The following is a 24,970-nucleotide window of genomic DNA, read 5'->3' as shown; positions in this document are numbered from 1 at the left end:
TAATGTTCGGATCTCCACTTACTTGCTGTCAAGGCATTTGATACGGTGTCTATTTGCCCACTCAAGAGAGCCACTGAGAGAATGTTGCAAGCTTGAAATCACGGCAAGCCTTGAAAGTTGCTCGAGACTCGAGTGCTATCGTCGGCTCCCGCCCTCCGGGCTTCGTTCATGATTCGTCGGGTCGCAATTCCGTGTCTTTCATTGGCTCGAAAAGAAGAAAGTCTGTGCAAAATGGCCTCGAAGCTCGAAATAGGAAATAGCTTCAATCAAGGTTTCGGGCCATGCCCTTGAGTTGAGCGGCAACATCAATGCGTCATTCCACGTGCTCTTTGAGCAACATCAATACGTAGCCCACCTAACATAAGTGATTGATTTTGTCTGCGGGTTATTCAATGCGTGCCCTAGGTAAGTCATGGGCAACGTGTTGCGCCTCAAGTCTTGGAGAGGGGCCTAGGATTGTGCCGTGGTTCCCGAGGGATGAGTCAAGTGATTAAGATTAGTTCTAGTCATCACTCAGGCTTCTGCTTGAAAGTCTCTCTAGTCATCTTCGCAAGACTGCCGTCCACTAGATCATCCGGCGCTTCCATCATACTTTCGAAATAAGCACAACACGGCTGTCGTAGTCACCATCAAAAGCGTACTGCACACCCGTACTCATCAGCGTAGCACCAGAATAAGTGCCGTTGTTATCCAGAGAGTACTTGGCCGTCGGGTCCAGTCCTTGAAGTTTAAGCCGCGGTAGGGCGTGGTTGTACAGCGCGCGCACCTGGAAGTAGAACAGCACGCCCTGCGACCCGTCCTCCGAGATGACCATGGCAGCCGGCCAGTTGGACTCCTCTGGCAGACTGAGACGCCACAGATCACCTCCAATCACAATGGGGTTGACTACTTCGCCCAAGGCCAATAGCTCGGGGATCTGCACCTTATCCTCAGCGGAGATCACGGCTGGGTTCAGCTCGAGGCCAAAGGATCCGCCCATCATGGCGACATGAGCACGGAACTTGATTGGAATCGTGCGGCCAGTGAGGTGGTTGGGCACCGCAGAGACGTGGGCACCCATGGCAGAGAGGGGGTACGCCAGGGAAGTTCCAAACTGAATGGAGATGCGGTCCAGGGCGTCAGTGTTGTCAGATGTCCAGATTTGAGGGAAGTAGTGAAGGACGCCAGGGTCGAAGCGACCGCCTCCGGATGCGCAGCCTTCCCAGAGCACATCTGGGAATCGCGAGGTGAGGACCTCAAAGACATGGTAGATGCCCAACATGTATGAGTGACCGATGCCTGGGACGGGGGTCTCGTGGAAGCCTCTGTTGTTGTCCCACTTGACGTAAGAGATGGGGGCGCTGGAGAGGATTTTGGAGACGGAATCAATGATGAACTCCTGCACCTCTGGGAGCGCCACGTTAAGCACAAGCTGGTTCCTCCTGATTGTTCGAGGGTAGTTGCCGGCATGGAGAGCCCAGTCAGGGTGCTCATGGTAAAGAGTAGAGTTGGGGTTTACCATCTCTGGCTCAAACCAGAGGCCGAACTGAAGCTTATCTGTCGTGTTCGTGACCTCGAGGTTGGTGACCTTATTGACGAGAGCTGGGAGGCCATCGGGGAAGCGCTGCGCGTTGACTTCCCAGTCTCCTAGACCGGCTGTGTCGTTCAGTCGGGGGTACTCTTGACCAAACCATCCATCGTCCAGAACAAAGAGCTTGACACCGAGTCGCGCCGCTTCCTGTGCCAGATCGTAAACTGTGCTCTCATTGTAGTCAAAGTAGAGACCCTCCCAGCTGTTGAGCAATGCTGGACGAGTCTGGTCGACGAACTGGCCTCTCATGAGGTGGTTGCGGTAGAGCCGGTGGAACTTCCGGGATACGCCACCGACACCAGCATCCGAGTATACAGCGACAACCTCAGGAGTAGTGAGGGTCTCTCCCGGTCCAAGAGGCCACGAGAGCTGGTAAGGATTGAAACCGAGCATGGCACGGGTAAACCCTTGGGATCCTTTCTCCACGTCAACGGAGAACGAGCCTGTGTAGACAAGAGAGAATCCCCATGCCTCGCCTTGGGACTCGGTAGTGTCTGGAGAGACGAGGGCCAAGAATGGGTTGTGAAGATGGGATGAATACCCAGTTGTACTTCCGAAGCTATGGGGAATTCAGGTCAGCCAATGGTCCTTCACGGGCACAGTAGCGACCGTTCTTCACTCACCCCTGCGTGCCGTAGCCAACCTTCCTCCGAGCTCTCATGGCTTCGCGAGCCCAGTCGCCTCTCAATTCGATCATCTCAAGGTCCTCGAATGGCAAGTCAACGCTGAGACTTGCGGCCTTGGCGATGGTGATGTTGCCCTCCCCCTCGTTGGTGATGTTGACGCTTCGGACAATGGCATCATACTTGGGGAAGATTGAGTACGAAAGATCGACGGCAATGGAGCTGTAGTTGTCGTACAGAGAAACAACCAGAGTAGAGACCTCATCGTCGGTTCCAAATGTCGCCGGAAGACCCGGCAAGCCAGGCTTTCCTGCCGTGACTCTGTGGGATCGATATTGGAGATCGCTGACCGTGTATCCCTCAGACTGGTGAATTTGTACTGCGGGGACACGGAAGTCTCCACGTCCAAGGTCGGGGTACTCTCGTCTAACCCGGCCGATCATGTCAACCCAGCCATTGATTTCCGGGGCGAGCATTTCCATGCTCTCCGTAGCCGACCCTCCAAAGTGGTCAGACAATAGGTCACCAGTCAGCTCATCCACATGGAAGCGGTATGAGGAATGGTCGCCATTGAGGGCAAAAGACTTGCCATCAACGACAATGCCTTTGTAATGTTAATCTCGCGAATGGTGACTCCTAGCATGGCATCTTTCATACCTGCGGCTGAGCCATTTTGTGCCAACACGCGACCAGTGAAGACTGATGCGGAGGCAGCAACGGCTAGACGTCTCAACGAGAAGCCCATCGTTCCGTATGAGGATGAGGACCAAGGACGAAGGGAGTTGTGAGGAGCTTGATGCCGGAGCAGGATGGTTATCAAGCCTTCTACGGCGATCAAGAGTTTCGCGGTGAGAACACCCGATATTTATACAGTCTTCCTTTCACCTTGCATATGCAGCCTCTCCGGGTTCGCCGGTCATCTTCGCGATGCGCCGGCTCACCCAGCAGGTCACGAACCTTAGCTTCGTCAGAATTATCGGCCGTTCCCCAGAGATCAGCGAGGAGAAAATCCACCGCTAGTCCAATAACCATAAGCCAACAGGGAAGTGATCAACATGCGGGGTAGTTCCCCACGAGTTTTCCGCCTGTTTTCCGCCGCTTAATTGCACCGTCAGAGAGAGTGGGTGTAACGTCCTGCACGACAAAAACGACTTTTCCAACCCGGCTGTTCTAGCAGCGAACATGATCCGATTGCAACCTAAAAACTTCGGAGATGAGGGGTAGCTTGCTCTTGGCATCAAACAAAGCAAGAGAGAGAAACATTCTGGGGGTTGGGGAAATTTGGGTGGGACGTAGCACCCGGGGAAAACCTTGGTTGGTTGTGGCGTGAAAGCTAATGATGACATACATCCTGCATCAGGTATTTTGATGTAAATGGCTCAACACACGCTTGGGATGAAAATCGTCCGTGAATTACACTAATTGGCTGAGATGGAAAGGAGAAGAGCTGTATGTTTACTACGGAGTCTAGTTGTGTTGCGGAAAAATGACACATGAACGAATCTATCTGATTTACAAGGGCTGCTTCGAGGCAAGCACCCAAGGCCCTTGATTGGGTCTCGGTATGGTAGTTTGCATCCACCAGGAAAGTTTTGTTAGGAGCCATGTTTGACTCTGCCCTCAACCAACATGTCTCTACTGGCTCAGACCTGCGACAATACCCTCTCGATACGCAGTAATACCTGCGAGCGTTGCCGCGGGACCAACAACGGCCGATCCCAGAATCACTGCTGCGGCCTGAGTCAAGGCTTTCTTCGTGTTGATGTATCCGCAAAGTCGCAAACTCCACGGCGCCGTGCCGAGGGCAAGCAGCAGCGAACAGAACGTGAAGATCAGAATATCCAGCTTCGACAGACCCAGAGCCATCAAGGCCGCGTTCTCACCACCAAACAAGCTGTACTTCAAACCGAAGAGAGCAACATTGGTGAGATGGATGACTGCGGAGATTGCCAGAGTCGTGTAGTAGACAAGGCCAAGAACCGGGAGATCTGCCTTGGCGAACATGTTTTGGTACTTTTCTCTCGTGCTCTGTAACTTGGTCTCTTCGTTCTCAGGTTGCTGAGATCCAGATTGTAGTCCAAACACAGAGAGACTCCTAGCCAACAAGAAGCACAGTATTGGCGCATTGCGCCAGACGTTGATTGAGTTTGCGTCCTGGCGATACAGCGCGACGGCTGCGGGTAGGAGATATCCCGCGGCCGTGATGGGCAACACCCTCTTGGCGTTCTCGAGGGGAACGTGTCTGCCGACAATGGTGTTGCAAGACCAATGAGCAAAGACACAAGAAATTGGGGCAAAACCACCTGGGCCGAGCGTGTTGTTGAAGATGGTAAAGATTACGATTCTGGGGTGCAGTGCCTCCGCGTTAGTCTGCTCTTGGGGGAGTCTGCCCGAATACATCGGCTGTGATAGCTGGGGATCAACTTACAAGGTCACAGATGTCAGCTGGTTTCCCACGCGGTTCAAGTCAGCCAAGGCGAGAGCAATGAGCGCCGCAGTGTTGGTCATGAACTCGATAGCCGGCAGCATCGACGCATCTCCATGGTTGGAAGAGCACAGGACGTCGACCAGCGTCTCCAGGCTCCTAGGCAGACGCAACACCCCTGCCGCGACGGCACAGAGTATACACATGAATGCGACAGAGAAGAGCTTGTTCAGACTGCCCAAGCCCTTGAGTGGCTTCGCTGGCAACTCATCCTCGAACAACACCGCTCTAGGACGATGAGGCACTTCTAGTCTCTCCAGCTTCGTTGCGGGGGCGCAGAACTCGACGCCCCGGTAGACGACTCCGAAGGAGCCCAGCAAAGGCATTAAGTAACGCGCAATCATCTTACCCATTCTGGTTCGTAGCGTGAAGGCGTCCTGGAGCCAGTAGCCTTGCTTGACAATGTGTTGAGCACGTTCCTATCCAAATGAACGGCCAAGATCAGCCTCCGAGTTCGTCGCGAGACCTCAAGTCTTCATTGAGTATGACTTGTCACTTACAAAGCGCTTTTCTTGCACCTCAGCAAAGATGCTCTCCAACTGCTTCTCACTAAGACCACTGGGGGTCTGGTCAAGATTACGCAACAAGGCGTTGACCAGATGTGCAGCTGATTCGATTGCTCCATTACCGCCTTGACCCGTCACGGGATCGACCTATTCGATAACGTCAATCAGCAATTGTCCTGTTGACGCACTTTCCCTCAGTAGCATTCACGCGTTGGGTACCGACCTTGTGTGCAGAATCTCCGATGGTGATGGCCCTCTTGTAGTGCCACTTCTCAAAGACATAGGTTTGAAGCGGCGCCAGCGTCGTAGCAATACGTTTCTCGTAAAGGTCACCAAGTGTCATGTCTTCCAGAATCTGGTCGTCCCAGTGCTGCTTGATAATACGCTCCTCGTCGGCCTTGGTATACCTGTGGAAGGAGATCAGTTCCAGTCTTTTAGACTTGCAAGTGGTAACATACCTCGGGATATCTCTACCATAGAGAGTCTTCAACTCCATGAACAAAAACCAGTACACGCGGTCTCCCGGCGCAGCCATTACAAAGTAGCTATGACCAGGCGACATCTTGTTGTGCTGACTGGCTCCGGGGTATGCCTTGGGCCTGTGAGAGATGCCAAAGACACACAAAGTGGAGGCAGGGACCTTGGATTCCTCATCCAGGGGGAAGTATCCGGTCGGCGCTTGTCGCCACATCTCCTTCCTTACCGTGCTGTGGATTCCATCAGCTCCGACGACAATGTCCCCGCTGAAGACCTTGTTGTCTTTGGTGGTGACAAGAGCACCAGATTCGGTAAATTCCACGGATACAACTCGTTGAGAAGTGAGCACTCTATCCTTGTGTTTCAAGTTCTCGTACAGAACTTGAATAAGCATCTGCCTGTCGATGAAGATCATTGGATATCCTAACCTGTTCTATTGTCAATTATGATTCGCAAAACTCCACAAGCCACTTACATTTTCTCCCACATGTCCATCAAATCATGTTGGTAGCTGAAGATTTCACCATTCTCTCGCCTGAGGTAGGCATTTTGGTATACTTGGTCCTCAGCTTTGGCCCGGTACGCTTCGTAACAACCGAGCTGATCGAGAATCCGCAAGCCATTGGGCAATAGTCCAATACTGGCTCCAACCTGGGGGGCAATCTCAGGATAGGCTTCGAGAACAACATAGTCAATGTTGAACTTCTCGAGCATGTTGGCGAGCGCCAAGCCAGCGACGCTACCGCCGACAATGACGATCTTGAAGGTCATGGTAAAGCGCGTAAGGCTTAGCGTAAGACTTGGTCTTGGTGGTATCGGAAGATCAAAGTTGTTGTATCAGAAGACGGCAGACTCTCCATGTGATACTCGGTAATTCGACCAAGAGGTCGCGAGTTGAATCTTATTGCCGCAAACGGACACTCAACGACCCTACGGTCCGGACGGGGAGTTGTTCATCTCCGTCCGCCAGACCCGCCCTGCTGCCCCGGGATCATCACGACCTTGTCAAAACCCACTGGGGCCGGAGAATGATTGGTGTTGATCGAGTCGTGTATGTAGACCTCCCACCGGCTCTACCACGGAGTGCTCTCTAGATCCATTTCACTAGTCATGCCTATAGGTCCACAGGATCCAATATCACTGAAACCTGTAGCCATCCCCAGGGCACGAACGCATAATGATTCCCCAACAACCTGTGCCGTCGATGGGGATCGTTTGCCAAGAAACTTTTCCCAGAGGTGACCATGCCCCGTCATCAGGTTTCAACGATGCTCCGATCGAGAGACCGTTTCATTCGGCTGCCACGATCTCGGAATTGGCCCTTGAAGTGCTCGGTCTCGCATACAATTCAGTGGCAATGATTGACTTGGTGGTTTATTCCGGCTCTCCAGGCGCAAGAGATCAACCTTGACAAGACTTAGCTTTCAAGGAAATTCACACGATGCGGTACAATAATTGAAACCATGAGGTATTTGACACTAGACGGTTGGATGTAGCACGCTACTTCACTTCTGGGAAACATGAACTTGGCATGACCAAAGAAGGTCTCTGTCGGTCCGGCCCGGCTTAGGTTGGGCCAATGTCAGCTAAGAACTGCTAGGTACCCATGCACCGATGTCAGCCGATTCCGGCTAGATGTCTTGAGTAACGGCGAGGAAGAAAAAAGCTGAAGGAACCAGGTGCAGTTGTTTCAGTGACAGTTGTTTCGTTGCATTACCTCGCTTTTACGCCATTCTACCTCACAAAACCTGTAACGATAGGGTCGATTTGAATGATAATGGTAATTCAGGCCTGCGGCGTATGTGCTTCTGCCTCTTTTAATGCCTCCAAAAAGCGATTCAGACCTTCTTGCAAAGCATCTTTGCCGACTGTGAACGTTAGCCGAAACCACCCATATTCCTCCGCCACATACACGTGACCTGGTGCAACCAAAACTCCATGCTTCATGCAGATATCGGCGATTTGTACCTCGCGCTGTTTGCAGGTCTTTTCCAAAGTAGATTCAATGTCCGAGGAGTCAAGCATGAGTTGATGCTGCGGGTCCTTTGGCGACGTGATCATATGTCTAAGGTCTACCCAAATGAAGAGTCCAGCATTTCTTCACACAGAATGATTAGTCTAGCTATTCCGAATAATCTCAACTGCCACACTTACGTGTCGAAGTACCGGATATCATGCTCGCGCAAAAACGAGGTTGTGATACGGTGGTTGACGACCATGCGCTCTGCTTTCTCTGCCGTAAACGCAACGAGCCAGGATTTGTTTTCCAGCATAGCGGCCCACACATCCTGGATGAGGTGCGGTGACCACGAGAAGATACTTTGATCTTACTTAGGTGATTCATCTCAGTCAGGTCTGGCGGGCATACGTACCTGATACTAGATAGCGCTCCCATAACCCCCTCGTTCCTGGTACATACAAGTCCAAGACGTAAGCCATTGGCGCAGAAGTCCTTGCTAGCGCCGTAGAGGATATGGTGGCGAGTCGAGTCGAGAATTCCGCTAAAGTCAAGAGAGAGTGTTGATAGGAAAGGGACAGCGTCGGGAATGGCCGGATTTGGAAATGTTGACTTGGCATAGATCTCATCAGAGATGAAGTGTAGGTCGTTCTTGCCACATGCCCGGGCAAAGACTTTCAAAGTCTCGGGTGGCTATTGCAATTAGTGCCTGAGAGAGTTTGGACGAGAGGAGAACAAACGTAGCATCTTCCTAGAGGGTTGTGGGGGCTACGGGTTGGTGAGTATTTTCTCGTCCTCCTGCACTCAGAGGAATTTAGGATAGACAACTGACTTGGAAATTATTAAAGCCTTGACTTTAATACCGTTGATTTTGGCTCTGTCAAGTGCCCTGGCTATGGCTTTCCTGTTGACTTCAGGGTCGAACAAATCGTCAAGGGTCGTGTATCCTTCAACTCCAGTGTAGGAAACACCAACCACCTGAACGTTACTACGGTTCAAGGCGTCGACTATGAATCCGTTATACAATGGCTGTGGAATCAATATAGCATCTCCTTCATCGCAGAAAGTCCAAGCCAGTGCATCAATAGCACTAGCCAGGCCTGGGGTGATGAGAATGTTGTCAGTACCAAGAGATCTTCGGGGCTTGAATTCGTCTGTTAGGAAGTTCGCGGCTGCAAGGCGTAGGCGGTGCGATCCTCGTGGTCCAGTGTTGTAAGTCAAGTGATTCACTGGAAGAACGGTGACCTATACATTTCGATCTCAGAGATGAATCATCCTGGCAAGGTTCAGGTTTTACCTCTTGTTTAATGAAATCCGCGATCTCATTGTGCATCAGACTATTCTCGGCTAGGCGGAGGATGACACTAAGGAGTGTAAGTTTTGACGAAAGGAATGTGATGCATGGCTACTTGCGTCCCATTGGGGTTTTCTGGAGTCCACGGGTTGCCCATGGACTTCTCTCGGGGGCCCCAAACATCGCGTAAAAGCAACCCTTCAGCGCCGCGAGCAGAGATGTGATAATCTGCCGCCGTTGTCGCTGTTCTGTCAGAGTCTTCGATTGAAATCATGATACGTGGGTTGTTAAACTAGCATTCGTTAGTATGCAATTGCAAGACTGTCTTACTCGTTTGAAACTATCAAGCCAAATTATATCCCAGGGCCTATAAAGGGTCCTGTACCGTGTCACTTATGTTGAGTTGTCTCTAAGATGGAGGGCTGAGACCTGAAATTGACCAAGTCTCAAACGTACTGATCGTTCGATAGGACTGAAGCCGCTGATACACAAGTGGTTCCGCTTTATATACCTGATCGAATTGGCCGGCGGCTGCCGAGGCGTAACAAGCCACCATAGTCAAGCCGGCGGCCCTTTCAGCAAACAGATTGGAGACCGACGAACCAGCAAAAAAAAGACGCCTCCCGCCGGCACATGAGCGATTTCCACGTCATGCTTATCAATCCATCCATGCAAAGTATACATTCAGGCGCCATGAGTCTTCATGTCATTAGAGGGGTAAGTCCAAGGGAGGATGACAAAGCAAAGAAGATGAGCAGTTGAAAGATGGAAAACGAGCAAACGCTAAAGGCAATCCAATTTGTATCGTTCACAAGTTTGTCGGCTGAATATTACCGTGAGTTCTAGCGTTATATAACTACACTGCCCCTACACGGAAGTCAAGATCACATTAAACACCCTCAATATTCAATTTGTTCCTTGCCAATCTTGCTGCGAATCTCACAACAGACCAACACGCACCATGCTCACAAGGGAGACGGCTGTTATGCTTGCCAAGTATAACAACTGGGCCGACCAAGTACTTTTCGCAGCGATTCAAAAACAGCTGCCGTCTGGGGCGGTCTATCAGCCGCGCACAACTCTTTTCAAGTCCATGATGGGCACACTCAACCACAATCATCAGGTCGACCTGATCTGGCGTGCACATCTACTCGAAGAGGACCACGGCTTCTCGACCCGCCGTGATCTGTTATACCCGAAGTTTGAGGAGTTGGTCGAAAAGCAGTTTGAGGTCAACCAGTGGTACATCGATTGGGCGACCAGGCAAGATGAGGAAAGCTTCAGCAAGCGATCCAAGTTCAATTACGTCAACGGCACACCTGCAGAGATGACTTTGGGTGGCATGTTCCTTCATGTTATCAACCACAAGACCTACCATCGAGGTTGGGTTAGTGAGATGTTCTTCGAGCACAACACGAATCCGCCCGAGACCGATCTCTGTGTTTACTTGTGCCAATAATGGCATGGATCTGGACTCTGGGTTACTATGTCCTGGGCACGTCAGCGGGCCGGGAATGCTTCCACCCAAAATCTGGACAAGACAGTCAACCCAGATCACGTTAGATGAGGTGGAAAGCTGCCGTTGTGCTCAGCCGAATTGGGGCTTTTACAAGATAACTGCACGTGTTAACAGTTAGGAATACAGGATTAGTCCATTGTATATGTTCGTATTTGGCAATCTATATCAGCAACTGCCGGTCGCACCTAAGTGGACGCCGGACAAGTATGCACCGGAAGACCCGCTCTGATCGGCTGGTATCGAAGCTAGGTGGTACCACCCCCCGAATAGAAAAACTTTCTAGGTAGTCACAACTCACAACACCGTTTCGGCCCCTATAGAATCGCTGCAGCTAGTTTTAAACGAGCAAAAATAGCAATCCTGCGTGACAATGGCCGTCTTACCATCCCCACATGTTCTGAATCCCCGAACAAAAGTCATCCGGCACCCTACACTGCGGCGCCCCCGCCCCCGGCGCCGAGAAGCACTTGTGGCCTCCGCTCTCGAGCTGAATACACACGTGGCCCACGGGCGTGGCGTTGGGGAACGTCTGTCGCAGGAAGCAGTCCGGCTGAAGTTTGACCTGCGTGCCTTTATCGCGCGAGAACCACTGCCAGGATTCGCATGTCCCCGAGAACCTGAAGCCGGTGATGGCGTCGCCTGTGGGACCGTTCTCGACACAATTTTGGGCTTGGGCGAGGCTGGCGACGGCTATAAGGGTGGTGGCTGAGAGGTTTGATGGGAGACGCATCTACGAGGTGGCATGTGAGTGATGGATTTGAAGTGGCTGAAGGCTAAAGACTTACTATGAGAGAAGAGCAATCTGTGATTTAATAACGATTGTGGTTTCTTGCCGTGTATGTTCTGAGAAAAGGTTGATCATGAAGGAGAAGGGTGGCAGGAATTTGGAAGGGATTGAAAAGAGTGACTATTCCGTGGCAATTGGAGCTGGGGGATGGACAATGGCTTGCAGAAGTGAAAACTTCGAGTCTTAATAAATATTCTCCTAAAATATTCCGTTCCGAAATGATTCAGTCTCTTGAAAGCCTCTATACGTGTAAGAACTGACCACAATAATTCGGTAAAGTGCTGATCATTAATAGACACATAGAGTTATAGACTTCCAAGAATTCACTCAACTTGATGGAAATGAGCATCGTGGTTGTTCCAACTAGTAGAAATAGAAGTACTTGTTTAGAGTTGTCTTGGCTCAATCAAAAGCGATGATGATCTTTCCTCCGTCGTGAGTCGTAAACAACGAATGACGTGAGAAAGTGTGAAGTACTTTAACCACACGCTTGGCATGAGCTTAGTCAAACTGCTGGTCTTCCGGCATCCCCTGTCAAACCTCTCGGTTCTCGGAGTCATGGGATGAACACTGACACAAGCGATATGTGCCTCAATCCGAGTGCTTGGAAACTACAAGCCCGAGCAAAGTCTAAAGTCTGATACATAAATTCTGCTTTTTCATTTGCATTCTTCTGCCCGATGTTGTTTAGCCCCCGCGACTTCAAATTGGTAGAATGGATTGATGGTGTTTATCCGTAAGTTGATCTTCGTATATGATATGCGCCCGTCTGAACTCGCCGTCGGTCTTGGCAAAGCCCGGACGCTCCGAATGTGTCTAACTGCCCAAGAGTCGCCGCTCAAAGACAACTTTCGGCGAGTTGTGATTACTCAACTCAACCTTTAGCTTCTACATTTGCGTTATGAGGCGAGTCAGCTTGAACAGTTGATACTATATTCAAAGCATAGTTGATTGAGGTCATTCGAGACAATGAAGATCACTTCGTGGGAGAAGGCAAGATGATTATAAGTATCTGTTTTCAGTTTCCTCCTTGCTCGCTCCTCATCCTCAGCTCCTTGCTTGGACTACCCCAAAGGCCTTGCTTTAAGTCACTCGTTTAAGGATCAACTCCAGCCATTCTGTAGTTACAAAACACCTCGCATCACTCATTATATAAGCGACCCAGTCACGCCGTCTCACTCACTCCTTCGAAGACAAAAAGCAACCAACAATGAAGAGCCAACACATCGCCCTACCAGGCCTCCAAGCCGCAGCTCTCGCCTTCCTCGGCGCCCGCAGCGTTTCAGCAGCAGCAGGAAAAGTCTTTTGCGCCGACGCCAACAACAAGGTCGTCGCCGACACCAAATGCGCCGTCGGTCAGGCGCCAGCCCCAAACACCTTCTTCATGTTCAACAGCGAAGCGGACCACCCCGTCGGGAGCGCCGTCGACGAGAGCAAGGTGGACTTGTACGATGCCGCCGACATGATTGAGCGCCAGAACGCGCGGTTCCCGCCGGATTACGAGATGGAGACGGAAGGGTTTGGGAAGAGGCAGGAGTGTGGTGGTGGGAGCAGGGGAGGTTGAAAATTGGGGGGGAAAGAAAAGGGAGATGGGTTTGATGAAAGATACAGCTGTGTTTTCCAGGTTTGGGAGGAACCCTGAATATGTTTTGGATTTATCTACTCTCTTGAGCGAGAATCAGAGCGGCTGTTGGATGTTAATGGATATGTATCTTGCACAAAGTAAGGCACCGAAGTGGACCCAAGCAACAGACTTACAAACAGCTCTGTGGGCTCTAACTACGCGGCTGATGAAGAGAGAAAGTATGCTAGATGTCAATCGTTATGGTGCAGTCGTCAAAGGAACTTATCGCCCTGAAGAAAGTGAATTTGCTGAGCTAGTAAAAGGCGGCTCGTTCATCAAGACTATGCCTCATCATCGTGCACATTGTTCAGCCACTACTGGCGCAATACATTGGGAGACTGAAAACTTGCATGCGAGCTCAGATTGGGTCTTGCCCAAGTACTATCAGTTGACTCCTCAAAACGGGTATTCTTCACTTCCTCAGCAAGCAAACGCTAGACTGTCTCCAATGATCATATTAACCCTGTGAATTTTGATGCTACGGTAGTTCTCCAAGTTTACCAAACCATGCACCACTTCTTCTGGTACTTGTTAACCCCCCAATGCAAACGCCGAATTTTGGTGTGCAAAATGCCATACAACGCCCCAGCCATGACTGAATCTCATAAACCGAACCCCAGTCGTTCTCAGACCAAGGCTAATGCCGTTTCTTCAACCGTATCTCTCGTCTCTTTTCTTCCTCTTGTTCGTCTGAGCAGATCCGTCTACTGCTCCTCATGGACGACGACGCCCCACTCGTGCTGCTCGCCACCGTACATGATGTCCTTCATCCACTTCTTGATCTGGAGGGTGTACTCGCCACCGACGCCTTCGCCGCCCATGCCCATGTTGGCATCCTTGCCACGGTGGTGAATCAGGGAGATGGGGCAGATGAAGAACTGAGATGGCATTAGCAAGTCGTCTGGGCGAGAGGAAGCAATGATCAAAACTTACAGCAGTACCGGCGGCAAATGACTCGACGATGCGGCCCTCCTCGTGAGCCTGGATAACCTCATCGATGGTGTATCTGCGCTCAACAATGTCGACGCTGTCGCCGAGGCGCTCGCGGGCGAGCTGGAGAACGCTGCGCCTCGTGACACCGTCGAGAATCAATCTGTCGTCGAGAGGCGCGGTAATGATCTCCGTCCTGCCGGTCTCCTTGTTCTTCCACACAACAAAGAAGTTGCTGGCACCGGCCTCGGTGCAGTACTGCTCCTGTCCGTACAGCCAGAGAATCTGGCCGAACCCACGGCTGCGGGCCTCGACAGTAGCCAGCAGAGAAGGGCCGTAGTTGGCACCGACCTTGGCGTAGCCGAATCCACCAACCCAGGCGCGAACCATATCCTCGGGACTCGTGTGGAGCTTCATGCCGCCGACGGGCGAGTCCATGACAGGCATATAGGTGCAGATGATGTAGAGCATGGCCTCGGAAGGTGCCTGAACGCCGAGCTGGGGCTGGGTTCCGATCATAGTAGGGCGCAGGTAGAGGAAGGATCCGGGACGCTCGCGAGGCAGCCACTTGGGGCCGTCGACGGCCATGAGGGCGATGATGAGCTTCTCGAGTTCGGCGGGAGGGAAGGAGGGCAGGGCGATGCGGGTGGAGGACATGAGCATGCGCTCGCAGTTGCGGTCGGGGCGGAACAGGCGAAGCTTGCCGTCAAAGCCGCGGAAGACCTTGAGACCCTCGAAGCATTCGGTGGCGTAGTGCAGGACGGAGGCAGTCGGCATGAGGGAGATGGGGCCGTAGGGCTTCAGCTCCGGGGTGGACCAGCCAGTGCCGACCTTCCAGGTGGCAGCGACCATGTGGTCGGTGGCGATGGTCTCGGAGCCAGCGTTGGCGGAGGCAGGATCGGGGACGGCACGCGGGTTCTGGGTACGGTTGTAAATGAGCTTGGAGGCGTCGAGCTCCTGGTAGGCGGGCTTGGTGCCGTTGGAAGCCTTGCCATTGGGAATGGCCTCGAGCTTATGCTCGATGGCGGACGATGTCAGATCGATGTCCTGGTTGCCATGGTGCAGACCGGGAGAGATGGTGCCGGGAGCCATTGTGGTTGTTGAGCTTAGTCTGATGTTTGTGTGAGAGACCGATGTAGTGGATATATGAAGAATCTCGGAGTTGGCGGGGTCGAGGGGTCGATTTGCCGTTACTTGAACCAAGTAACAGGTAGTAGCACTGGCTAGAGAAAAGACACAAGCAATATGTGTCTATGTAAGAGGAAAGACACAGGGAGGAAAAGATTCGGCTTAAGATGGAGAAGGAAGAGAACAAAGCCACGGGGTCAAGTTGTAGGAGTGACGGCAAGAGCTTAAGTAGGACGGGTTTGTCACAGTTTGGCTTGGCTCAAGGTTCTAGTGACAGATGGAGCAGGTGACTCAAGGGCCAATGCAGAGGGGCAGCGGGTCCGGTCTTGGAAAGGGCGTTTTCAGATAACAGGGAACATCATGGAGAATTTGACCTGTGCAGTGCATGGAGCATGGATGTGGATGGGGTGGGAAGGGTAAGGGGAGGACGATACCTCGCAGAGTACCTTAAGGTGTGTGATGTAAGGCAAGGTGGTACGAATGCCTACATACACACGGAAAGAAAAGAGGAACAAGCAAACCCGTCCGTCTGAAGTGGTTGCTGGGTACGGATACTCCGTGTCGTTGGTTCCATGGGTGGTTGCCAGAGGGCACGAAGTAAACCAGATGCGTGCAAGAAAAGAGACCAGCAGACGCCAACGGTTCAGAAATTGATCCATGCCCTAGTCAAGTCATGGATCGATCATGGATGGATGGTGGACCACGGGAAGATGGTGGACTGGAACTTTCAAGCCAAGGCGGCCGATATGCTGCATGGCTTTTTGTCGTTGGTATGCCGTCGCTTGCCCGGGGGATCCACATGCGGAAAGGTCGCCAGATGGAGGCAGCGCCGTAAGCCCCTTGAGATTTCCTTTCCGCCATTGTCTTATTATTCTGTAGGTACCACACGGAGTAGAGGACAGTAATTCTGGACTCTGGAGAGCGTTGTGCCGATGTTCAACGTCGAGGGATGGCAATGCCGAGCCCGCGTACTTTTTTTTTCTTTCGATGGAGTGGAGCCGGGCCGGGACCCACCAGCGCGTGAGCAATTGTGAAGCGTCGACGGCAGCGGTTTGAACTTTGGGGGATCCGGGATGGGATGGGACTGTTTCTCTCACATCTCATCTCATCTCTCGCCCTTTCCAACTTTTGCCAGTGCGTCGGGCGATGATCGAATCGAAGCCCGTCCTTTGATCGAGGAAGGATTGTCTTGCTGCTCGAGTCCCCACACAGACATGCCGTTCTTCAGAGATAAGCCAGTTACCAGACTACCAATCCGAGTCTGAGGATGGCCAAGAAGAAGGGGAAAAAGACCTGAAAGAAAATTCGGATCCCACAGTTATCCGCTAGAGCCGGGGCCATCCCACCTCGAGATGGCTACAGATAATTCTGCCGTGACTGCGCAGCGTCTGAAGACCAGCAAAGATGCGACTTGTTGCAAGGGACATGATCGGAAAAAAAATCTGTGACGAAACAAGAGGTCAAGCCGCGGTCGCCCATTCGTCGGGGCATGGTTTGTTAGTCAATGGCGCGTCAGGTACATGCTGTCGTACACCGCAACGCAATACAGCAAGCAGCAGCAGCAGCAGTAGCAGCGCCGGTCCAAAGTGTAGCAGGGAACTGCCTGACGGGAGGGAATGCAGTACGAGAAGGTGATGCACCTCCAGTTTGTCCCACCACAAGCCGTCGGCCGGGCACGGCTCCAGTCGGTCGACGTCCTTGTGCCCCATTGCGGCTTTGGTGCGCGCGGTCCGAAGCCGAACGGTGCTGCACTCCAATTGTAGTAGTGTATGTACCGTGGTGTGCATGGCTTCAGCATCGGACTTGCAGTTCGGCTAGTGTAGATGTTGTTTTGATGTCTCATTCGACCTCGCTCGAACGCAACAAACGATGACTCCGAACACATTGGCTACCCGATAAGCATCATTCCGGGTGCAGCGAGTATGTTGTCATATTCAGGGGATGAACATGGGCGAGGTCCGACATCGCAATGATCAAGCGCGCCCTACTTGTCCAGTCCGCCCTTTTTGCCCTTTGGATTGACAACTATTGACATGGCCCGACAGGGTTTTGATGCGGCCGATCGAGTCAATTGAGGTCATCCCCGGTGATGATGGCGTTGTCTTTTCGGGAGGATGAGTCGTACGTGCACATTTGGCCTCGGGACCTCGCGATTCGCGAATATGACGGAAAGGAGAGTGCGGAATTCACATCGTCAAGTTCGTCGCCAAGATGTCAAGGTTCCAATTATTGTTGTTGTTGAGAGGCGTGCAGCTGAAAGATACATGCATTGAGGTACCTCACTTACTTGCCGTGGAGGAAGGCGAGGTCAACCAAAGAGCGGAATTAGAAGCAAGTGTAATCGCTATCTGGTCCTTCCTTGTCAGTTGTCCCTTCCATTCTCGGTTTCCCATGTTACCCCTCCCGCGGATAGCCGAGTGTAGGCGATGACGTGGGGAATCAAGTCCGAGTAACCGCAATGGAAGGCACGCCGCACAGTTGACCACTGCTTTCCTTCTCTTTCAGTCCCAATGGTCAGGTAGGTAGCAACCCCCCGTGCTCCCCGCCTCGTGCTTTCCCCCTCCATCGTTTAAATCTCTTTAACAGATCCCAACCCGAATTCCCTTCTCGAACATTGGATCGTATCGGTTGGGTTGGCGGAGGCGAGATCCCTCAAGGTGCCGAGTGTAACCATTGAGGCAGGTGTAGCGTCTCCTGGCACTGTACATCTTCTCTCACACGATGCACCACCAATGCGAACCTCCTGCATGCATACTTCTGGGTTGGTTGCCGGAGGCCCGGATCGTCTTCCACGGTTTCCTTCACACACACACTCTCCATCTTCTCCCCGGTCAGCACGGAGAGACAATGGGAATTATCTTACCTACATATGACGAGATGGATGCCCAGATCTGGCAGCTGCTTATCCCCAACCGATTTCTAATCCAATACAAAACATCAAAGTACCTCGCCTTACCTTTACGAACCTCAACTTGCCCGGTCTGCTCTCGAACAAGTGCAGAAGCAACAACACAAACAGCCCAAACGTCTCAGCCCTGCAACACAACCTGGACGGACCTTCTGGGGTTGAACCAACAAGACGGGCGCAGACGCCCGGTTCACTGACCCTTGGTCACTTGACCTGCAAATCGCGGGGTACCTTGCCTACGCTCTTCTTAGGTACGTGGCTTGGCACCGGCCATGTCTCGTTTCTTCCCCTTAGATCGCGGCGCCAATCTTTTGGTTCGCACTTGTCTGCGCAGTGTGTGTCTGACTACCTACCTACCTATCACGCTATATCGTTCACAGAGAGGCGGTCTGGAAATTATGTAAAAGACGCCGTTCATCCTTCTGAGACACACTTTCACGCACACCCAGACTCACCCACATATGCCCAACCGAGACATCCCAAGCAATGACACGCGGAAACTAGCAGACGCGTCGTGGTAAGTATACTCAAGTAACATTTCACTGTCTGTGGTTTCCAGTACTCTCTCCAGGTATCATCTGGTAGTTCCCTTTTTTCAGCTCGTGACCTGTTGAAGGCCATTCCATTCTGCCCTTCAACCTAAGGAATGCTACTACTCGAGGTATCCAAATGTAAACATGCTACCGCCTCATAATGATGCTCCTCCCATAGACCCATGATACACACACACACACAATCTCACTGCCGTGCCCTATCCGCCTCCCGCGCCGCCTGCTCCTCCTCGAGAATCTCCCTGCCGCGCGCCGCAGACTCCCCCTCGGCCTTGATGCCCTTCTTGCGCTGCCGCTCCTCGTACATGTCGCGGCTCCTCATGATGCGCTGCACAATCGTCCCCGCGTTGACGCTCGCAAATTCGTGCTCGCCCACCGCCCGCATGATGCCCATCTCCTTGGGCGCCGTGTACGGGTCGTACGTCAGCGGCATAAAGGCCGTCGGGCCGTGGTACACGGCGTCCGGCGTGCCCCACGGCAGAGACGTGAGGTAGGCCTTTGTCGGGGAGAATGGAGCGCCGAAGACGACGGCGTTGACGTACTGCAATACTAGTTGTTAGCACATCGCTACTTGAACAGTCATGCTCAAAGCCGTCCATCATGGCTGTTGAAGGACCTACCCTGCACTGCAACACGCAGAGACCGCGCTCGTAAATGTTCATGATGGGATAGTTGATGCCCTTCCAGTGGTTAATCTCCTCGTCAGAATGAATACCCGCCACGACGTACGCAGGCGGATAATCGCCGCCCTTGCTGACGCGCTCGTTGACGGCCTGCTCCGAATACCACCCTTCCCCGCGCGCCAGCTCCTCCTCGGCCTCGACAACCCGGCGGAGAAACTCAATGTGCCCGCTGGAAAACAAATCGAAACCGCCGTCGACGTAGACGACGCGTTGACCGATCTGCGGCCCCTTTCCCGGCAAGAACCGCGAAAACACACCCTTCTCCTCGACCGTGGCCTCAGCCTTTGCTTCCCCCGACGCAGCCCAGAACCACACCTCGACGCCGGGATTCTTCCCCGTCTCGTCGGTAGCGTACAGCTTCATCCGCTCCGTCAGGGCCTCGGCCTCGGCCTTGATCTCGTCCCGGGAGGCGGCACCCTGGCCCTGACCCTCATCGCCGGACAAGAGATTCTCCAGGGATTTGATAAAATGCGTCTTTGTGCAGAGGAGCATGCGGCCGACGAGGTCGGTGGTGGAGATGCTGGGCGTGCGCTTCACGACCTTGAAGCGGCCAGCCTCCTTGACGAAGCGGTAGCAGTCGTAGCCGTCAGCGTCCGAGGTGATGTCGTCGCCGTGGACGACGTACTTGCAGCCGTAGTGGCTGATCCAGTCGAGCTGCGTCACGTAGGGGGCCTGGCCGATGGATTTTGTGACCCAGCGGCAAGCGTCGACAGCAGCCAGACTTTTGCGAATGTTAGTAAAGTGTTGCGAAGCAGAGTAGAGAGATGTACCGCTCTTGGAGGGTCATGACTGTTGGGCCCTTGTTCTCGAGAATGGACTCATCAGAGTGGACGCCGATGTAGAGCTCGCTGCCTAGTTGGCGGGCTTGCACGATGGCTCCAGCATGACCTGTGCTGATCAGTCTTTGAAGCTGTGAAGTATGCGTGACAGTAGACTTACCGTGGTGGAAAAAGTCGAAGCAACCATCGATCCAGATGCGCTCCTCCAGAATCTCAGGGGCTGGCTCGCCGGGTGGGTATTCGGGGTCGGAGTTGACCATGATGGTTTGATGATGTGGGAGTTGGAGGGGACGCAATGTATCGCTGATTCTCCAGGATCTCAGGGACCTTAAGACTGCTAGGTAATGAATGCACAAAAAAGTCTTGTGATAATGACCTGCTGGTGTTGCGTCAATAAAGTTTCACCGACTGGGCGAATTTCACATGAGGTTTGATTGAGCCTTGAAGGACGGCATGTCAATGGCCCAGGTCGCGATGTCCCGCTCCCCGTAGCGGCGCCGTGTGATTGGCGAGGTTCCAGCGCCACTGCGATAGCCGAGACCCACCAGAGCTTTCCAGCGGCCGGACCGGCCACGCAACGGCGCTCACGGGGCCTTTTTCTGGTGAATCAGACCCCAGGTCCACTGTAAGCTCCCCGCCAGCCCTCGAGGTTCACATGTTTGGCTGTCGTGTTGCCCGCTGTCATTCATCCCGTCCCAACGGTTCTTCCCCTGTTCCCATCTACGTACCTACCTTACTGCACGTAGTAGCACCAACAAAAACATCAGATGGACGGATTGGCACGTGTTTCTGACAAACGTTTGGATAAACGCTTCTGCCGCAGCATCTGATAAATTATTGTCGTGAAGCCTCCCTTTATTCAATGGACTCCTGCCCATCTCTACCCAGAACCATCTTCTAGGCGCCTTGATCATGCAACGATGCGCAAAAATGCGCCCTAGAAGCTATGGTTAGGGAGGGCAGGATGTCCACCCAGACCTGACAATTCTCACTGATGACTCTGGCTGGTCCAGCCATCTACCAATACTGGCAAGATGCCATAGATGAGCCTCAATCAACTATTTGTTGTCTCCATCAAAGTTGATGAAATGAGCCAGGAACAACAACAAAAACGTGGTTGGGTCTCATCCGCTGCCAGGAACCCGGGCCATTACAGGCGCCCACGTGCAATAAGTGATGCATCCATTGGTCACCGCCAGGGATTACCATCTTTCACCACCCGCAACTTTCCAGTCCCCCGGATGCCAGTTTTCTTCGGACGACATCTCGAATCTGAGTCTGGCGAGTCACCGGTACTCCATCTAGGCAATCTGCCCCGGCATGGCGCATCAATGGTCCATGAAGAAATGACTGGGGTCTTGGAGCGGGGATCGTCGGTCTTCTCCATCTCGGTGCTATTTATCCAGAGCTCTCTCCCTCCCCGCATGCGACGCTGCGATGTAGCTCTCTCTCCAGCTCCAGCCCTCTTGCTCATTCTCTCGACAAGCACCTCCGCCAAGATGAAGGGCCTCGTGCTGTCTTCCGTCCTCGCTCTCGCACCTCTCGCCCTCGCCGCCTGGCCAGAGGCCGAGGGAAAGGACATCAAGTACACGTCTGTTCCTGGGTACTTTTTGCAGGACGACAACAGCACTGATCCGACCGGCTTCGACTATGTACGTTTTGCCCGCCTTGGGAAACATTTCGATGCGAACCTGTTACTAACGAACCTGCCATAGGCCGCGGTCAACTTTGGTCTCATCAACCGGACGTACCCAACGGACAGGCACTTCGACCCCGAGGGCGTCAAGACCCAATGGCAGCGTTTCGACCACTGGGTCCAGTACCTGAACTCTGGCTGCCGCAAGAGCGACAGCGTTCAGTACAAGCTGCTCTTCATGGGCCGCCATGGTGAGGGCTGGCACAACGCCGCCGAGTCATTCTACGGCACTCCCGCCTGGAACGTGAGAACATGCCGCCCAGCACCACCGAAAACCAAGGGGCTACCGCAGCTAACGTGACCACAGTGCTACTGGGCCGAACAAGACGGCAACGCCACCGCACGCTGGGCCGATCCCCTCCTGACCCCGGCTGGCGCAAACGAAGCCCTCAAGGCAAACGCCTACTTCAAGGACCGCTACGCGACCCAGAAGATGCCCTACTTCGAGTCCTACTACACCAGCCCCCTGATCCGCTGCGGCTACACCGCCAATATCACCTTTGGCGACATCCCCATCCCCGCGGACGAGCACCCCTTCATCCCCGTCGTCAAGGAAGGCTTCCGCGAGGGCATGACGGTACACACCTGCAACTGGCGCTCCAACAAGACCTACATCGCCTCGACCTTCCCATCTTTCGAATTCGAGCCGGGGTTCGCGGAATACGACCCCCTCTGGCGCCGCAACGAGAGCGAGACGAGCGACGCCCAGGACGCGCGGTCGAAAGCCGTGCTGGACGACGTCTTCCGCACCGACGACAAGACGTGGTTGAGCATCACCAGCCACTCGGGCGAGATCACCAAGCTCCTGAAGGCGCTGAATCACCGCGCTTTCCGGCTGTCGACGGGCCAGATTATTCCCGTGTTTGTGAAAGCCGAGGTCGTGGCGCCGGTGCCGGTGCCGACATTTGCGGCGCATGAGCCGTATTCCACGTGTACGAGCCCGCCTGTGACGAGTATTGCTGGACAGGGGTGTGTTTGCGCGACGACGGCTTCGTCGGGGCTGCTCCCGGCGGCTACGCTTATGGCGGCGTGAGGATTCCACGGGACGGTTTCTTCGCGTGGTAGCTTGTGAAACATAGAACCCCGGTAGTCGTAATGTAATGACGATTGTGAATAACAGAGACCGCGACGAGTTCGTTCGATTGCGCCTCGAAGGAGCCGCCACCAGGTTTCCCATCTGAAGCAGGCTTGTGATAGCGTAGAACCATGTTCGAAGCAGCCACCAGCTTTTGGCTCATCCAAAGCGGATGAACTCCCCGTTGAATTTTGCGGGAGCGCATGGTGCGGGAGAGCGGCTGATCGACGTTGAGCTCATCTTTTCCATTCCGTCTCATCTAACCCGGCTGCGGGTACAAATCTGTATCAGTGTGTGATGAGTGCTCCCTAGCGTGGCCCTCTCGGATTGTAACATTGATGTTTCTTGAACGAAGAAGATGGCGTTTTCTTCTGACTACCTAGCTAAGGTAGCCATTCGGATAACGAGCCCAATCGCGTGGGTGAAATGGTGCGGGTGGTGGGATTCAAGGGTGGTATGGTCCTTGGCCGGGAGTCCGTTCACCACGTGGGACTCGAGCTTCTGGAATGTTTCAGGGTCTACGCGGGGAGACCAAGCTGCCTAGGTCTGGGACTGAGACTAATAGGAAGGCCCGGAGGCTTCCGGGAGGAGAAGGAGGAGGAGGAGAAGGATCCAGGGAGGGTATGTGCTGTATTGTGTGTGTGTGCCGTGCTCTTGTTGTCGAGTCTGCGCTTTGGGCGCTGGGCGGTGGTAGACTCTGCTATTTAGAAGCAACGGCTCGGTGTCTGTGGGCGCTCGGGAGCAGATGATCTGCTTGACCCCGGGGAGGATTGGCCAATCGTCAACATTGCCTTGGTTGATATCTATCGCAAGGTAATTGGTATGCATTGCGGATGATGGATGTTGTTGTTGTTCTCGCTGCTCACGGGTGTTGCAGATAATGGATAGTCGGGCAAGGGGGGTTGAAGAGAGAGGGGGAGAAGTTTCACGATGGAATCAGACTTATTTAGTAACTCGGTGAAGGAGCGCCGGGAAATGGAGCAGAACCACCTGGATAGGAAAGCTTCCATGCGTTCGTGGTTAGCACGGCTGAGGAATATTTCGGTAAGCTGACCCTAGAACGTTTCCCGTGCAGCCATGCCCTTTTCCCGAAGCCATTTCGGTGTCGAATATCTGTGCCAAATATCTGTGTCGCACAATTGAAGGTGGCTTGCAGATACTTTTGCTCCGGTGTGCAACTCGGACGTGATGATGAGGTATCAAGTTTAGCTGCGAGTTGCGGTTCAACGGATGTCTGTGAGAGGCACATTCTCCATACGTTGATGTTCCTTTTACGAAGCTGCATGTCGAAGTATGGCAGTGAGCAAGCGCAAACGAAATGGCATTTGCATCTTCCAATGCCTTTCCTTTCTAAGATGTTCGGAATACTCCTTGGGGAAACACCGTGCAGGCAAACATGAGATAACCCGGCAGAAGATCACCTGTGTACCTATCTACAGACCACGAACGGTGATCAGCATACAGTAACAATCACAGGGATAAACGCAGCTTGGACGCGGAGCTGATGTGTTAAGAAATTATCAGTAGATACCTGATCAGTTCCTGGAGGGTGGTAGGACCTTCCATCCTCCAGATTTCTGTAGTAGCACCAGCTATTTGTGTCGTCTTATCATGTTTGGGATTATTTTCTGCCCGACTTAATTCCAGACACAACTCTTCTTTTTTATTCACTCTTGTCATTATTTTTGTTGGAATTCGGGTACTCTTTTTTAGCCTTTTTCAAAACCTCCGAACCCCGCCAAAACAGGTCTCAGAGAGTACCCGACCGCCAAGTTCCCCAGTCCCAAGCATCAACAACAATACCTACTACCTTAGCTACTTCAGGTGTTTAGGTGGTGCTCCGAGATCGTCGGCTACACAAAGAAAGGAACCACAGCTGCGAACGGACGGTGCAGACATTTTCCGCGGATAATCGCTATTGCAAGTTCGCATACGTCAGGTGGATTGTTTGTTTCTGTCTGTACCTTACGAATAGCTCTGTGCTACATGAACCATCCCCTCACCTAACCCACACCGGCAAGGAGACTGCGGATAGTCCCTACATATTCTCTGGGAGGGGTTGTAAAGAATAGAACAAAACACGCACGACATCCATTTCTCTGGACATCTTTTTCCCTTGCTCACTACCCCGTACTACGTCCTCACAGCTTTTGGGACCCCGTCCGTCTCCGAACATCATCCTGGACATAGCTGACATCCACTTTCTCACTCCGAAGCAGCAACAAAACAAAAACAAATACAACAAACCCATAATAAAATCAACACGTCCCGGATAAACCTGACGATCTTCTCTTTCTGCCCATCCCACCTATCTGTATCACCCACCGTCGCGAACCCCCGTCCTACATCAAGCACGCCGAAGGCTGAAGCAACAGCAG

At 53.0% G+C, this 24,970-nt stretch overlaps 9 protein-coding genes across 9 annotated transcripts, besides 1 other annotated feature; 3 read left to right on the top strand and 6 right to left on the bottom strand.

The window, feature by feature from the left end:
• Positions 1-586: 586 nt before the first annotated feature.
• Positions 587-2,938, bottom strand: CTAM01_11175 (alpha-galactosidase 2; the record flags this gene model as incomplete). The annotated part of the gene is made up of 3 exons (XM_060527186.1): positions 587-2,129; positions 2,194-2,797; positions 2,851-2,938. 3 exons carry the CDS (start codon positions 2,936-2,938, stop codon positions 587-589), a joined length of 2,235 nt encoding a protein of 744 aa, XP_060378197.1.
• An 890-nt stretch (positions 2,939-3,828) lies between these two features.
• Positions 3,829-6,432, bottom strand: CTAM01_11174 (uncharacterized protein; the record flags this gene model as incomplete). The annotated part of the gene is made up of 6 exons (XM_060527185.1): positions 3,829-4,537; positions 4,622-5,097; positions 5,179-5,331; positions 5,408-5,591; positions 5,643-6,089; positions 6,137-6,432. 6 exons carry the CDS (start codon positions 6,430-6,432, stop codon positions 3,829-3,831), a joined length of 2,265 nt encoding a protein of 754 aa, XP_060378196.1.
• A 1,014-nt stretch (positions 6,433-7,446) lies between these two features.
• CTAM01_11173 (uncharacterized protein) lies at positions 7,447-9,468 on the bottom strand (the record flags this gene model as incomplete). Its single annotated transcript, XM_060527184.1, has 9 exons — positions 7,447-7,529; positions 7,581-7,759; positions 7,816-7,980; positions 8,034-8,311; positions 8,359-8,386; positions 8,451-8,863; positions 8,916-8,982; positions 9,059-9,204; positions 9,424-9,468. 9 exons carry the CDS (start codon positions 9,466-9,468, stop codon positions 7,447-7,449), a joined length of 1,404 nt encoding a protein of 467 aa, XP_060378195.1.
• Positions 9,469-9,873: 405 nt separating this feature from the next.
• On the top strand, positions 9,874-10,371 carry CTAM01_11172 (uncharacterized protein; the record flags this gene model as incomplete). Its single annotated transcript, XM_060527183.1, has 1 exon — positions 9,874-10,371. The coding sequence occupies one exon, from the start codon at positions 9,874-9,876 to the stop codon at positions 10,369-10,371; it is 498 nt and encodes a 165-aa protein (XP_060378194.1).
• A 439-nt stretch (positions 10,372-10,810) lies between these two features.
• CTAM01_11171 (uncharacterized protein) lies at positions 10,811-11,161 on the bottom strand (the record flags this gene model as incomplete). The annotated part of the gene is made up of 1 exon (XM_060527182.1): positions 10,811-11,161. One exon carries the CDS (start codon positions 11,159-11,161, stop codon positions 10,811-10,813), a length of 351 nt encoding a protein of 116 aa, XP_060378193.1.
• A 1,267-nt stretch (positions 11,162-12,428) lies between these two features.
• On the top strand, positions 12,429-12,782 carry CTAM01_11170 (uncharacterized protein; the record flags this gene model as incomplete). The annotated part of the gene is made up of 1 exon (XM_060527181.1): positions 12,429-12,782. The coding sequence occupies one exon, from the start codon at positions 12,429-12,431 to the stop codon at positions 12,780-12,782; it is 354 nt and encodes a 117-aa protein (XP_060378192.1).
• A 764-nt stretch (positions 12,783-13,546) lies between these two features.
• Positions 13,547-14,864, bottom strand: CTAM01_11169 (branched-chain amino acid aminotransferase; the record flags this gene model as incomplete). The annotated part of the gene is made up of 2 exons (XM_060527180.1): positions 13,547-13,720; positions 13,776-14,864. 2 exons carry the CDS (start codon positions 14,862-14,864, stop codon positions 13,547-13,549), a joined length of 1,263 nt encoding a protein of 420 aa, XP_060378191.1.
• Positions 14,865-18,546: 3,682 nt separating this feature from the next.
• CTAM01_11168 (cytidylyltransferase) lies at positions 18,547-20,081 on the bottom strand (the record flags this gene model as incomplete). Its single annotated transcript, XM_060527179.1, has 4 exons — positions 18,547-18,900; positions 18,980-19,763; positions 19,813-19,930; positions 19,982-20,081. The coding sequence occupies 4 exons, from the start codon at positions 20,079-20,081 to the stop codon at positions 18,547-18,549; spliced, it is 1,356 nt and encodes a 451-aa protein (XP_060378190.1).
• A 1,239-nt stretch (positions 20,082-21,320) lies between these two features.
• On the top strand, positions 21,321-22,550 carry CTAM01_11167 (phosphoglycerate mutase; the record flags this gene model as incomplete). The annotated part of the gene is made up of 3 exons (XM_060527178.1): positions 21,321-21,473; positions 21,537-21,761; positions 21,825-22,550. The coding sequence occupies 3 exons, from the start codon at positions 21,321-21,323 to the stop codon at positions 22,548-22,550; spliced, it is 1,104 nt and encodes a 367-aa protein (XP_060378189.1).
• Positions 22,551-23,296: 746 nt separating this feature from the next.
• Positions 23,297-23,380: a sequence feature (Short protein (CTAM01_11166, KAK1489211.1) was converted to a misc_feature.).
• Positions 23,381-24,970: the final 1,590 nt, after the last annotated feature.

This window comes from Colletotrichum tamarilloi (assembly GCF_030869305.1).
Source record: "Colletotrichum tamarilloi strain Tom-12 chromosome Unknown Scaffold_58.1, whole genome shotgun sequence".
Lineage (NCBI taxonomy): Eukaryota > Fungi > Ascomycota > Sordariomycetes > Glomerellales > Glomerellaceae > Colletotrichum > Colletotrichum tamarilloi.
The sequence above is the reverse complement of the archived record's forward strand: the minus strand, read 5'-3'. Positions and strand labels throughout refer to the sequence as shown.